At 41.0% G+C, this 14,432-nt stretch overlaps 1 protein-coding gene across 1 annotated transcript in view; it reads right to left on the bottom strand.

Moving 5' to 3' along the window:
* The window catches only part of WDR49 (WD repeat domain 49), a 135,696-nt gene extending 125,253 nt beyond the window's left edge, over positions 1-10,443 (bottom strand). Inside the window, exon 1 of the mRNA XM_034663424.1 lies at positions 9,998-10,443. Coding sequence (XP_034519315.1) covers positions 9,998-10,183 — 186 coding nt within the window. The 5' untranslated portion in view covers positions 10,184-10,443. The remainder of the gene's footprint in view (positions 1-9,997) is intronic.
* Between the last annotated feature and the right edge of the window lie 3,989 nt (positions 10,444-14,432).

Raw genomic sequence — 14,432 nt, 5'->3', positions numbered from 1 at the left:
CACAGTGATGCCCTTCCCTCAGATGGTAGCTTGGATGTTACTTCCTCCAGGAAACCTTCCAGGAGGTCCCTCCCAAATGCAAGCAAGGTGTTCCCCCAGCACTGTTCTTTTCCTCAGAGCACTAAGCAGTTAACAGAGTAACTGTGAGTTCACTTGCTGGCATACCCTTCTGCGAGGGAAGGCCCCAGTCTAAGTGGTTTTCAACTACCACAGGATAGACATCAATAAGTGCCTATTGCTAGAATGAGGAAATGAATGAATATATTTTTAATATGCTTCTCCATGTTGCAGAAGAGATGTTTGTCTCTTTTACTAATAACTGCAAGTTTGAGAACGAGGCCAGAGTAATGAACAATGGTCAAGTTATAGAATAATACTGTATAAAATGTGGGAAAATCAGAAAGAATTCCAAGTAAAGTTTAAGGTTGTTCACGATGAGAAAAGGGACAAAAACAGATATCAGACCACTCTGAGCAATGTTCTGGCTCTGCCCAAAACTCAAATGGAGCTGGACAAATGCCTTCATTTAGACTTTTATCTCCCTGCCTGTAAAATGAAGGCAATAAACTAGTTTTCTAAGTCTCTCTCTTAACACTAAAACTCAGTGAAAGGAAGTTGATGGAGAAGCACTACTTAGTAGAAGATCAAAGTATTTATTTAAAGCACTGCTTTTATATTCAGCATTATTTAAATTCAGCATTGTTAGACACACATTTAGAGCAGTACCACGGAATTTGTGGGTTATTAAGATATACTGACATTTTAATGACATTTATCTTTGCACTGAATTATGGTATAGATAAGGTGCCCAGAGCCATTTGTTCTGCCTTACCCAGCTACAAGCGCAGTTCTATTTTCCCATAATTGAGACCTTGATACACACAAATACACATTTTTTATTTTAGAATATGATTATGCACTGTTCTGCGATTTTCCTTTTTTTTCACTGAACACTAAATCTGACAATTTTATATGCCTGACTTATTCTTTTTAATAGCTGAGTAGTAGGCACATACCATAGTTTATTTATCCATTCACTTATTGACAAATATTTGGGGTGTTTTAAATAGTCCACTCTACTGGCCATATTACGGTGGATATTCTTATACAGATATTTTTTCTGCACATGTCATTATTTAGGATAGCACATCAAATTGGAATTGTTCCTTCAAAAAGGACACATTGATATTTTACGTTTGATACATTCTAGAAAATTGCCTACCAAAAAAGGCTTTGACAATTCAGTCTCAACAATAGTACCCATTTCCCAGATTCTTCGCCAACAATATAGATTAGTAATCTTTTTAATCTTTGCCAAGATGATGAATGAAAAAGGAGGTCTTTTTTTTTTTTTTTTAAGATTTTATTTATTTATCCGACAGAGATAGAGACAGCCAGGGAGAGAGGGAACACAAGCAGGGGGAGTGGGAGAGGAAGAAGCAGGCTCATAGCAGAGGAGCCTGATGTGGGGCTCGATCCCATAACACCGGGATCACTCCCTGAGCGGAAGGCAGACGCTCAACCGCTGTGCCACCCAGGCGCCCCAGGAGGTCTTCTTTTATTAGAGTTTTGAATCAAATTCCTAATAAGTCTGAGGGTCTTTTCACATGGTCAGTGGCATTTTTCCTTGAATGCATAAAATATGATAAAATACGTAAACATAGTCTACGTAGAATAGAACTTGATGTGATATGTGTATGTGCATATATGGGTAGAAATGAATAAAAATACACTGGAAAGATGCAACATGAGAGCAGGTAGCAGAACAATGATAAAGGGGACTTTGATGTGCGACTTGATTTTTTACAATGAGAATAGTATATTCCTTCTAACTTCGCTTTAATAACTAAAGGGACTGTTAAATAGGAATCATAAAGATGAGTGAAATTGTATTTCACTGGCTATAATCTCTTTTTCTCTCCCTTCTATTTCCAAGAAATAACCCTGCTTCTTTATTTATTGTATCCACTCCAGTTGTTTCTCTACCCCCTTGAAAAATTTCCCTAAGCTCGGTCTTAGTCACTCTGCTCTCTCCTCCAGGTATCTCAGCTGCACCCATGGTCTCCACTCTCTGGAATCCGTGGATCTCATCTGACTTCTCTCTGCCTGCCTGAGCCTCCTACTTGGCTTTAAACAAATAACAGCCTCATACTTAGGACATGTGCAATGAGAGCAACAAAAAGAACATGCACGAAGTTACAGTACGTGTGAACAGAAACCTGTAAGGTGCTAATCTAGCCTGGCTGGTGAGAGAAGGCGTTCTTGGGAGAAGAGTATTGAAATATGAAGTAGGAGTTTGCTGGGAAATTGTGGGGTGGGGGCAGGAATATTCCATGCCGAGCCCAGCACTTGATAAGTCCTAAAACAGAAATACTGTAAAATCATTCAAATAACTAAAATATGACCGTCATGACTTAAATAATTTGGGTAAAGTTCCAGTGCTGGATGACTTTGTGACTGATTGGTTGGAACAGTAAATCCAGACTAAACACTTGTGGGGAGGTGGGACCGGATTGGATGAGAAGGTAAGAGTTCCCCTGAAAGAACAGATGTTACGTATGCTTTACAGTACTAGGGAAGAATGTAGAAAAATAAGTTTTAGACGAGAGTGAAGGAAAATATTTTCCGGTATCTCTAGGGCCAAGAATCAATTTGGCTTCCAGGCTCTAAGGTCTAGCAGGTGTACAGAAAGAGAAACCCCTAGACCGTATAAAAGTGGTCAGAAATGAGGAAGTGGAACAAATTAGTAGGATACCATGAAAAAGGTCCAAACAAAACAGCATTGTCCAATAGGACTTTCCGCAGTGATGAAAATGTTCTATAATCTTAACAATCCAATATGATAGCTACTAACCACATGTGGCTACTGAGTACTTTAAATGTGGCTGGTGCCTGTGAGCAACTGAATCTTTTATTTTATTAAATTCTTATTTTATTTCACTTTAATTTAAATAACTACATGTGGATGTCTTATTTGGTGAAGGTCCAACTCTTGATTTTGGCTCAGGTCATGACCTCAGGGCCCTGAGATTGAACCCTGCATTAGCCTCTGCACTTAGTGTGGAGTCTGCTTGAGATTCTTTCCCCCTCTTCTCCTCCCCCTGCTCTCTCTCTCAAATAAAGAAAGAAAGAAAATCTTTTTAATAAATAAATAAATAAATAACCACCTGTGGCTCATGGTCACCATATTGGACAACGCAGGTCTGGTCTCAGAAGTGCTGATTAGGGAAGAATGCGTGCACACATGGATGGTGAAAGAGTAGAGGAAAAGAGTGTCCTTGGTAGTCCTCAGCAGAGAACTCTGGTGCCCAGAGAGTCAAGATTTAATAAATGTCATATCCATGAAACGGTGGGAAGACACGATGAGGCAGGAAAAGACCCTGAGGGACTTGTGGAGGTGTGAAGCCAGAGCCTTGGGGGAAAGTTGGAAATCACGAAGGGGGATAATCCAGGGGCTTCTTATTTCTAGCAATGGAGCTGGTGGGGTCTTCTGTCATCACTGAGTGTGCTATACTTGGCAACAAATGACAAAAGTGCAGCCAAAATGGCACAAATTACAGTTCTTTAGTTGTCTGTTTTCCTCATGCTTTTTTTTTTTTAAGTCTCAGGAAATTTGAAAAAGTAGGCCATGCCCTCGGTCTACAGGTCTGGCAAGTTGACACACTACAAATGAATAGCAACAAATATTCTGCTGTCTTTCCCTCACCCTTGTAACAAGTGTTTTGGTTGCTTTCTCTGCTCCCGACCCGGCCAAGCTCAAGGTTAAAGTATTTGTTCACCTAAAGCACTCTTCATCCCCCTCTCTGATCCAGATCGATTTTTATAAGCACCCGCTCCAAAAAGCACACAGAGAAAATTGGAAAGGGCACGAGGCTGTTAGAACTTGTCACAAAATTCAGCACAAAGTCAGTAGTGCCCAAGAAGAGCAATTTTTCATATGTGTTGACACATAACCTCCCTCACTTGTGTTTTGGTGATGACATTGTTTGCTAACCTCAACCATGAATGCTAGCAAGTCCGACAAAACCGCCAAAGAATTTCTGTCATCCCCAATTGTGCGAGCTGCAGTGGTATCGGGTTTGCTTCGTGCTATCAGCTGAATGCTGGGGAGGGGCGGAGCTTTGCTGATTTTCTGCTGTCATCAAAAATGGGTTTTTTGATCCCACTAAGAGAGCTGGGGTGAGACATGCTCTGACCGGCTGCCTTTGTTTAACAGGCCATGAACTAACTGAGGCTGCTGAATGCACAGGTACTATATAATAGACTTACAGATTGAGCTTTACCTGTTTACCTTCTCATAAACCTCCACTGAGATGCCCTTAGAAAGGAAAAGATAATAAAAAAAGCAATAGATTATTCTTATCTTTTCCTTTTTTTCTTCCACCTTTTCTCTGCATTGATTTTATTGTAGGAGCTGTTGATTATTTGCTGATTGCACAGTAATTCCAAGTTACCAGGGCAGAGTGCCTGTGTGCTGTCAACTTCACATGCTTGTTTTGTTAATGAAGTCCTTATCCTACTGGATTCCCATTCCTTAAAGCAACATTCCAAAGAGAGGTTGCCTTGCAGCCAGTGGGAGCCGTGCCATACAATGGGCTGGAACATTGACAATCTGTCGCTGGGCCCGGCTCTGCCCCACGGGGTAATTCAATAAAGTATTTTTGAGCTTCATTCTCCTTGTGTGTAAATGGGGGAAAAAAATGTCTACCCCACCTACATTCCAGGCTGGTGAGAGGATCAAATAACATGATACCTACAGAAGTGCTTTGTAAAATCTTAACCATACTTGAAAGATAATAAATTTTTATTCATCATTTTTGCCTCCACTGATTTCTAGAGAGAGTTTTAGTTCAGCTACAACGAAGGTACTGAGGCGCTTGAACCACAAAAGCAAAGATGAAAGAACAGGAGTCATATAATGAAAATAGCAGATAATTGTTCCAGAAAAATCTACGTTAAGGATAGTGGTATCAATTGAACACCACATTTAAACTTCCTGGCAGTTAAGGCAAAACACAAAACATTGTTAGGCACATGATTCTCCTTCATCTATGAAATGAGGCATGTTGATTTATTAGGCGAGATAGAACTTGCCCTACCATTAAATGCTTAGGATCATGGATGAGACTGTGTTCTGGGCAGACACCCATGTACACTTTCGGTTGTCCCTGCAGTCAGAATGTGAGCCGGGCTCACAAAAACCTTCCCCACGTGCTCCTTCATGCTGTCCCTCCTGCTACTAGCTTGATGCATGGCAATCATGGAAGGTGGGGGAGGGAAGGAGCCTGGGCACCTGAATCCTTACTTGGAGCTGCCCACCAATTAGAAATATCTACTTTCTACTTTATAGGAACAAGAAATAAACCTCTATCGTGTATGAGCTATTATGGTTTTTTTTTACGTAGTTTGCACACACTATAAAAATATAGATTTTCTAATTTGGGACTTTATTGGATAACAGAGTTCTAACTCTCAGTTTTACCAAAAAAAAATATTAAATGATTTTCATGGACTGTCTCATATTTTATCAGAGGCAAGCAAAATCTAATGGTTCTGAGGAAAGGGAATTAAACAAAGATAGGGGATTTTATTTGTGTTGGGATGGTAACGCCTAGAATAGAAAAGAAATAAGAGACAAGAATATTTTTGGAACACCTGTCTGTTTGGGGACCTTACTAGTGAAGATACAATGAGCATTGAGAAGGCTGAGAGAAGACTGGAGCCTTAATGAACTGGGAGAAATCCTGACAGTTCAGAAGGAAGGACAAATAAATAAGAGAAAGGTAGGAAAGAACTAAATCTGACTTTTTGTATTCCCTTGGAGTCTGCCTGGCAGGGTCTGCCTGGCAGGGTCTCAGCTTTGTCCTGTGGGAACAAGGAAGCGCCATTCATGGGCTCTGCTGTAGAATCTGTCTATAGGCAGATTCTTGGGAATTTCATAAGTACAACCAAGCATGAGGATATCATAAATTCTGTGGATTTAATCATTTTATTACATCTCAAGCACAATTTTCAGAACTACAGATTTGCCTCCTGAACTTCTCTAGTCCTTTCAGACTAAGTCAGCTAAGTGTATCGTGTAGATTCTATTCTCTCCCAAGATAGGTTTGTTCTGAGAACCTCCCTGAACTTCTCTGGGATCCCTGCTGGGATTTTTGCTCTGCCTTTCTCAATGTTTTGGCCCTTCCTACTTTGAGCATAAATAGCTCCCCTTTTGCATGTGGTTTAAATTTCATTTCTAGCTATTTAAGCTAAAGATTTAGTAGGGCTTGGGCAAATGGCAGCGTGAAGTAGATGGTAGGGCTAGACCCTGGCTCTGGGCCCAACCTTAGCCAGAACAGATATTTCAGGAGATGATATACAGACACAGTTGCTGTTGGAAGTAGGTCAGGACCCAACCCAGTGAGTCCAACAGAGTAGACAAACTACAGTCCCAAGCCAAATAGACAGCAAGGCACCCAGGACCAAAGAACAGAAAGCCCTGGCATGCAGAGGTCAACAAGGAGAATTCAAGGAAAGAAATGCTCAGAAACCTACATAGCCAGATTCTCAGAAGAAACTCAATATATGACAGGTCCCAATGGGGCTTTTCCAAAACTCCATTTCTTTTGGGCCAGAATTTCCACCTATAGGCATTCCTATAACATCATCAAACCACAGCCACCTTTCTTTAAATAATAGCTAGCTTTTGAAGTATCTAAGAAAATGTAAAATATGGTTGACATCAAAATAATATGAATGTCCAGAGACCATGTTATTTCTCTAAGCATTACAAGTGCAACAGGAAAGTTTGAGTAACAACTATTTTACAATTCTATGAATAATACAAGTTTCAGTGCCCTCAAGTTGATATATGGCTTTTTGGATACCATCACTTGAAAGAAAATGAAATCCACAAATTACTTTTCTAGTACTTCTACCCAGGTAATTTCTTCATTCCAAAGATAAGGATTAATTTAAAACAAAATAAAGTAAGATGTAAAAAAAAATGAAAAAAAAAAAAAAGATAAAGATGGAGCATCTGGGTGGCTCAGTTGGTTAAGGGACTGCCTTCAGCTCAGGTCATGATCCTGGAGTCCCAGGATCGAGTCCCACATTGGGCTCCCTGCTCAGCAGGGAGTCTGCTTCTGTCTCTGACTCTCCTCCCTCTCATATCCCCCTCTCTCTCTCATTCTCTCTCTCAAATAAATAAATAAACTCTTTAAAAAAAAGATAAAGATGAGGATCAAGACATCAATCAAAAGCTTTTGAATGCTAGTAAAATAGGAAGTAGGAGAAAGAAAAACGAACCCTTTGTACTCTTCTAAGTGAATTTGTCTTTGCAACTCATTGCTTCCACTTCCTAGCACAACTAAAAGGAATGCAGAAGCATAGTTGTGTTATTCAAAGTTTAATTTCCTTTAGGAAATGTATGAGTTAGAATCAAGAGAATGTTAGAGGCCATGTGGTTCAACCTCTACTCACTGAATATATAATACCTACGTTAACTGAGCACTTATTCTGTGTCAAGCATTCTTCTAAGTATTTTCCAGATACTATTGTATTGAATCTTCATCACACCTCATTATCCCCACATTAGAAATAAAGGAAACTGAGGCGTAAAGAGCCTGAGGGATTTGCACATAGACACATTGTAAAGGCAAAACTGGGATTTAAATCCAAGACATCTGATTCCTAGAGCTTAAACGGTAAGTGATTCCAAGTCATTTATACCATCCTACGATAAATGTAAGCATTCCTTGCTTTATTCCCAAATGTTACTACTAAGATTTATATGGTATGTGCATTTCATTTGGAAACATATGTGACACATTCAGGACACAATTCAAAGACCCAACTTCCCATTTTTCAATTAAGGATATGGACTTTATCTATATATGACAACTCTTTGGCCCCAAATAAGCAATTTGGGTACCAAAAACAAGACATAAAGAAGGTGATCTATTGCCAGAATCTGGGCATTTCCAAGAGCATGTCTTTAGTGATTGGAGTACAAATCACTGCCTTTAGAGTCCGTGTTGCAGGACAGCGACTGAGGGCGAGTTTTCCTTTTACAGAGATCTACACCTGTGGCCTGTGGGCCTAGCACTCATGACAGATGGACTGAACTCCACTGAAACCGTCTCGTGTATCATTCTTCTCTAGGTCTCCACACTGGGCTTGGAAATCATATCATCTCAAGGGCCTAACTTTTAGTCCTGGCCAAACATTTGTCATTGGGTTATTCTATTCTGTGTCTGTTGAGTCTGTTAAAAATGGACAGACTTCATTTTCTCTGGAAAGTATGTCTGCAAAGCTCAATTCCTTTTTTAAAAACTGTCATTAGATTTTTCTAGGTTCATGCAAGCTCCGAATTGCAATCTATTCTCCCTCCGTAATACCTGCTTTTCCAACTGGTAATTTCAAAATAAGTGATCCAGTCTTCGAAACATTTAAAGTAAAAAACAAAAACAAAAACCAGAACAAAACAAAAAACCCACAAAACCCAAAAACAAAAAATAAAAACCCAACAACTCTTGAGATTGATCACCCCATTTCACTGGGTTCACTCCAGGCTGCTCAGTGGTTTGAAGAGAACACCCACCCCTAACTTCTGTAGCACTTTCACTCTCTAACATATCGACTTTATAATGTCGACTCTCCTAACAGGCCCTAGAATTCAGATTCTTTGTGTTCTTAGCAGAACAAACCGCCACATTTCTGTTCATTCCAGAGTCAAAGCTGTCAGTCTGCTGTCACGTGTCTCTGAATGTCCTCAAGCTGTCCAAGTGTTTGCTGTGTCTATCAAAACATGCCAAATTCATTTGGGGCATTGGACATGAGCAGCACTGAAATTTTGTGGACAAATGGGGTTGGATGAATAGCAGATATATGACAATTAAAATGAGAAAAGCATAGGGCAGAGCATGTCTTTGCTACTAAATAAACCGGTTAGATTATATTATAAAGAAATGATTGATATACGTGAGATGTTAATTTATTATTATAGGTAGAATCTAACTTATTATGCAAAACGGGACATTGGCAGACTTTTTCAGTGGTTAGCAACTTTTGGGGGGGAGAGATAAAGATTAAAATTTATGCCAATTACAGACAGATATAATTGTTCATTTCATCATGCTTTATTAATTTCGAGGTGGTATTCCAAAATGTTGTATGTCTGTTTCAAATTAATGTGGATATTCCCAAGCACCCTCAGAGGATCTTCTGAAGTCCTGAGACCGTAGTTTAGCAAACATAACGAAGTAGAAAGGACGGCGGCTCATGTCCGCCTAACTTCTGCTGCACCAAAGAGCACTTCTTCCTATTTGCACAAGAAACTAAAAATCATTCTGATGTATGCTGTTTACTGTGCTTAGCTGCAGAATTCCAAATTAATTAAGATAGAGAGAAGGACGTTATTCATGTATGGGTAAAATTCCTAAGGCCTGTTTTATGTAGAGAGTTAAAAGGAGAACTTTAAATTTCGTGTTGATTGGCATTGCCCCAATATTTACCCAAAAAAGTGGGAGACTGGTCCTTCGCCCAGGATCTTGGGACAACGAATTGCCAAAATTAGCTTTGAAAAGGAGCTGTGTCACTTGCAGTGAGGCAGGGGAGACTGTTTGCAAACTGCCTATTTGCATCCCCAGAGTTCTCCTTGAGTGCCCCATGCAAGGACAGTTGTACTGGGGGTCACCTTAGAGATCCCACGTTCCCCACTCACAGCCATAACTTCCGGGTTTCCAGCACTGTGGTGATCTCTAAGGAAAATTTCGTCCAAGAATTCATCCTTCCTTGATGGCAATGATATTCAACAGCAGCAACTGCAAACTAAATCATATTATTTGGCCCAAAGAACTGAGGGATAAAGTTACTCTGGTATTAAATGCAAGTCCGACAGATTCAATTCCCTGTTTGAACCATTGAATATATCAACAATTTTAAGAGAAAAACCTGTTTCACCCCGGTCTTCATGAACAATTCAAACTCTCCAGTAAAGAAGATTAAGGCTTACCTCAAAGGCACTCTGTATTTTGAGAAAGTCGCCCACACTGAGTTGGTTTTCAAGCAGGGCTGGGCAGGGGTCTTGGTCTGTGGCAGCTCCTGCTTTCCCGGGGCTCTGTGACCCAGGCGGGGGCGCCTTGTTCAACTCAAGTGCATTCTGGTAACTCATAATGGCTTCACCTCTTTTCAGCCGCATTCAACTACTTGGACACTTTTTTTCCCTTCAACAGGTGCCTTTGAAAAGAAACCCAGTTTAGCAACAGAATTTCAAAATGAAAGCACATTACAAGGCAGACAATGAGGAGGCAAGGTGTTTGAGCCTCGAGGTAAGGAATAAAAGCCCTCGACCCCCACCCTTCTTTAATTCCACAGTTTACTTTCAAAATCTACAGTCGAATCCTTTTAAAACACCCTCCTTACATTGTGTTTAATCTGGCTTGATTAAAAATGCGTGAAGCTTCCCCCACGTTTATACCAACTGATGGCAGAACGCAGCTTCTAAATCTCATTTTAAATGCATTAGAAAAGCAACTTCTCAAAATCTCTTTGGCTAACCTTGTTTGTTTCTATTAACATGTTGGGGCTTTAAACTCCATTTTCTTGTATGAGGCAGCTGTAAGGGCTTCTGTCCCAGTAAAGGGCTTGCCTCTGAAGGCCACCTTCCCAGCAATGTGGAATTCTTTGTTTTCATCTGTTCCTGCTGCCTTTGTATGTTTCCTGGCAACCAAAGTCAAGCCAACTAAAACTTTCCTGCACCAGCACCAACCCCCACCCCCTGACTAATTACTGACCTGGAGGTCTGAATATGTGACTTGAATGTGGGTTTTTTTTTAAAGGACCATTCACCTCACTTATTTTTAATTAAACTTCATTGCTACATTATTTAAAGGCAAGTTTTATAAATATATTTTCTATGAAGCATGTTATATATTATGAAATAAGAGAATTAGCCAAAAAAAAAAAAAAGAGAGAGAGAGAGAGAATGACATTCTGGAATTGCATGTTTTCCACATAGGAAACATTTCATTCTTCATTAGTAAGAATCTGTTCCTTTCTGCTCTCTCTGTCTTAGTTTCTATGTATCCAAAATGGGGACGTTGTTCAATTCATTGAATATAAGGGGGAAAACCACATCATAATGTGATGAACTTTTAATAAAACCATGCACAGTACCATCACTGATACAGCTAATACTACTGAAAGGGAAGGAAAAAAGAGAAAAGTTAACTCGGTGTTTTTTTTGTTTTTTGGGTTTTTTTTGAGTATTTACCATGTGCTAGGCACTACACTAAGCATTTTGCATTCTTTTTCTTATTAAGCTTTACATAACCCTGAAAAGCAGACAAGATCAGTCCCCACTTTACAGACGAAGAGGCAAAGAGAATGCCCGAAGCCACAGAGCTCATAAGGCCTGACCTACGGCAGGGTGGCTCCCAAGCTTCACAGACTGCTCTCGGGATGCGTGCTCTCTCTGCACTTTAGGGTCATCTTTGTAAAACTAAAAAGGTGTCCCCCGGTATTTTCTAAGGTCTCTTCCAGCTCTATCATTCTATGGGCTCGTGTTCACAAGACCCTAGGTGATGCACAGTACATTCCCTACAACACAGAGAAGGAAGCTGATGAGGTTACGGAATACACGTGAGGTTCAGTGGGGTGGAGTCCAGAGCCGACGACCAAGAAAGAATTCTTGAGGCATCTTTCATGCAAAATTGATGGTTTATTAAAGCACGGGGACAGGACCTGTGGGCAGAAAGAGCTGCTGCTTGGGGGTTGTGAGGGGTGACTGATTATATACTATGGGGTTTGGGGAAGGTAAGGAAAAAGGGAGGTTGAGAAATACTTTCATATGTTAAAGAAGATTCACAAGATACCAGAGACCTTGCCATTGTCAAGTTAAGGTTGTTTTTCCCTCTAGGAAGGCATTAACATGAAGATAGTTGAGAACTTCCTGGAGCCTGCAGAGTATAAGGACATTTAATTGTATCTACATTCCCTTCCGGAAGCTAGGTTATTGGTACAAATCCTTCTGTTCTTGTCAACTGCTAAGACCTTGGGAAACTGAGGGACACTTAAGTCTTGCAGGATTGTGGTGTCTACAGGTTAACTATTTCTTTGACCTTTAGGGCAGCCAGGAGTGCCTGAGGAATGTCACGTACAACCCATGGTGGGGGGGGGGTCAATTCCTGCTTTGTCCTCAGCTTGCCTTCCGTTCCCTCATCAGAAGCATCCTATGGGCATTCCTGTAATGGTTTAAAAAAAAAAGAAAGAAAAAGAAAGGTCATTCATGCGTCCATTTAATTTATCCATCTCTCTGCCCACGGTTCATTCCAAAAACCATTTATTAAGAACCTACTGTATGTCACATCCTGAATGGGACCTGGCGCCTGCACCTGAGGGGTTTACAAGCTTTGGGAGCAATTACCTGGCTGGATCATCTTTCATGCCAATCCCAACCTCTTGCCGTTTACAGCACCGTGTTGAGAAGGATTCTGAAGTCATAGGAAAAGAGTGGCATTATAGATTACAGACATGGATCACAGGCACGGAAGGGCAAAGGGGGGCAGGTTTACCATGCATTTGCCTTTCCTGATTTAGACTTTCATGAAAGTTAGGAAAATGTTTTGAAGCCCTAATATAAATTCCCCTAAGTTATCTCACAGAGGAACAAAACAGGTCTTTTTACCATCCTAATTAGAAAATTGATAATAGTTTAGAGCAGCTGAATCAGTCCCATAAATGTTTGTAAAATATTTTATAGTGATATTCTGGAGAGTTGGGCTTTGTTCAGGAAGAGACACTAATGAGGGAAGGCTGAGGAAACAGAAAAACCATTTTCTGAAGCTGTACCAGGAGAGGTAGGTGTCACACTGGCTAACGATGCAAAATTCTCTAATTATTCTAAGACCATGGAAGTGCCTGGCCTACTTAGCTTCCACAAAGATGCAGCTCTAAACGTTTTCATTAGTCAAAACAGTAAAGTCTAATGAGCAGCTAATAAATTACTGCAGAAGTTAATCAATTGACACAGTTTTCTTTATGTAAAATTACAGCGTTAGGAATAATTTTTGATCGTAAAGTCTTAAATGGTTTTAACCTTCTTCGTAACTGTGCAGGTAATGTTCGGGTTAAACTTCCACAGCACTGTAAAATCTATAACTAGCCTCTTGACTCTGCTGAAATTTACCTTCTTGTTTGCCATGAATCAATTACGATTGTGTAAAAACCTGCCACGTGGCCAGCGCAATAGCGGGCTCTGGGGGGCAATGTGGAGCGATGAAGACAGTCTGTGCTCTCCAGGAGGGGATGGTTTAGTCAGGAGACTAGGGGACCCTGGCCCCCTTCCCCTGTAGGGACCCGCCGACACTCACCAGTGCCGGGCAGGGGGGATGCGGCTCACTCACGAGAAAGGGCAGAGCATGCTCCTGGATCCACTGACCTGTGCTTCCTTTGGAACCTTGGCACGGAATCATTCTCCCCGCCGAACACGCATCCCTCAGTGTCCTTATCATAATTCCTCTGTCCACCCCATAATTTGTACCCACCCGTGTAAATGTGGGCCTCATCTTTCCTCCAATTCCCCTTCCTTTGTTTGCTCTCCCCTCACGCTGAAGCCCATTCTTCCTGACATGCTTCATCTTTGCCTAGAATTCTCCCTCCTGCTCTGCACTGTAACAGAAAGCAGCTTTCCCTTACCAACCCAGTTTTCCACCTAACCCTCCCAAGCCATGGCTGTCCCAGTCCCTGTTCCTCAGGGACAGTAGAAGGGTGAACCCTGGTATCCTTGCTTCTTGAACCCAGGTCTTCCCAACATGGCCCCAGGGGCCAAAGACCCCATAGCTCAGTTTAAACACAACCCCCTGCCAGAGCCAGAGGGAAAGCACTAGGCTTGCCTTGGGTACTTTTAAGCCCTCAATACATATTAGCTTCTTTCCTTCCTTGTTCCTGATTCCCAGTTTGAATTTATTACTCCTTCCACTCTGCAACCACAGCATTTTGTTTATACTTTAAGCACAGCACTTTTTCTTCCTGCTTTGCAGTGTAATTAGTTGTCTGTGTATCTCTGTCTGCTACTACATTAAGTCCCTGAGAACAAGGATGATCCCTCACTAACGCTCCGGTGAGCTAATACCAACACAGAGCTTTGCATACACCACACAATAGTACAGTCCTGTGTGCTCATTTATCAAATGGAATGGGCAGAATGTGAACTTCACCAATAGCTTTGAGTTTTCAGGGACGGGTCCTGGGGATAGGTGGCATTGAACCAGAAACACAGGAAGAATTCTATGAAAAATAAAATGAATGAGGGAAACAAAATTTAGGATTGGATCCTCAAAGCACTTAGAAAAACCATTTAAGCACTTTCGAAACAGAGCATTTTTATACATATAATTTCCATGTAAGGTGGAAATGTGTGGAGACTCTGCTCTCTCCCAGACACTGCT

This window comes from Ailuropoda melanoleuca, chromosome 1 (assembly GCF_002007445.2).
Source record: "Ailuropoda melanoleuca isolate Jingjing chromosome 1, ASM200744v2, whole genome shotgun sequence".
Lineage (NCBI taxonomy): Eukaryota > Metazoa > Chordata > Mammalia > Carnivora > Ursidae > Ailuropoda > Ailuropoda melanoleuca.
This window is presented reverse-complemented; position numbering and strand designations above follow the sequence as displayed.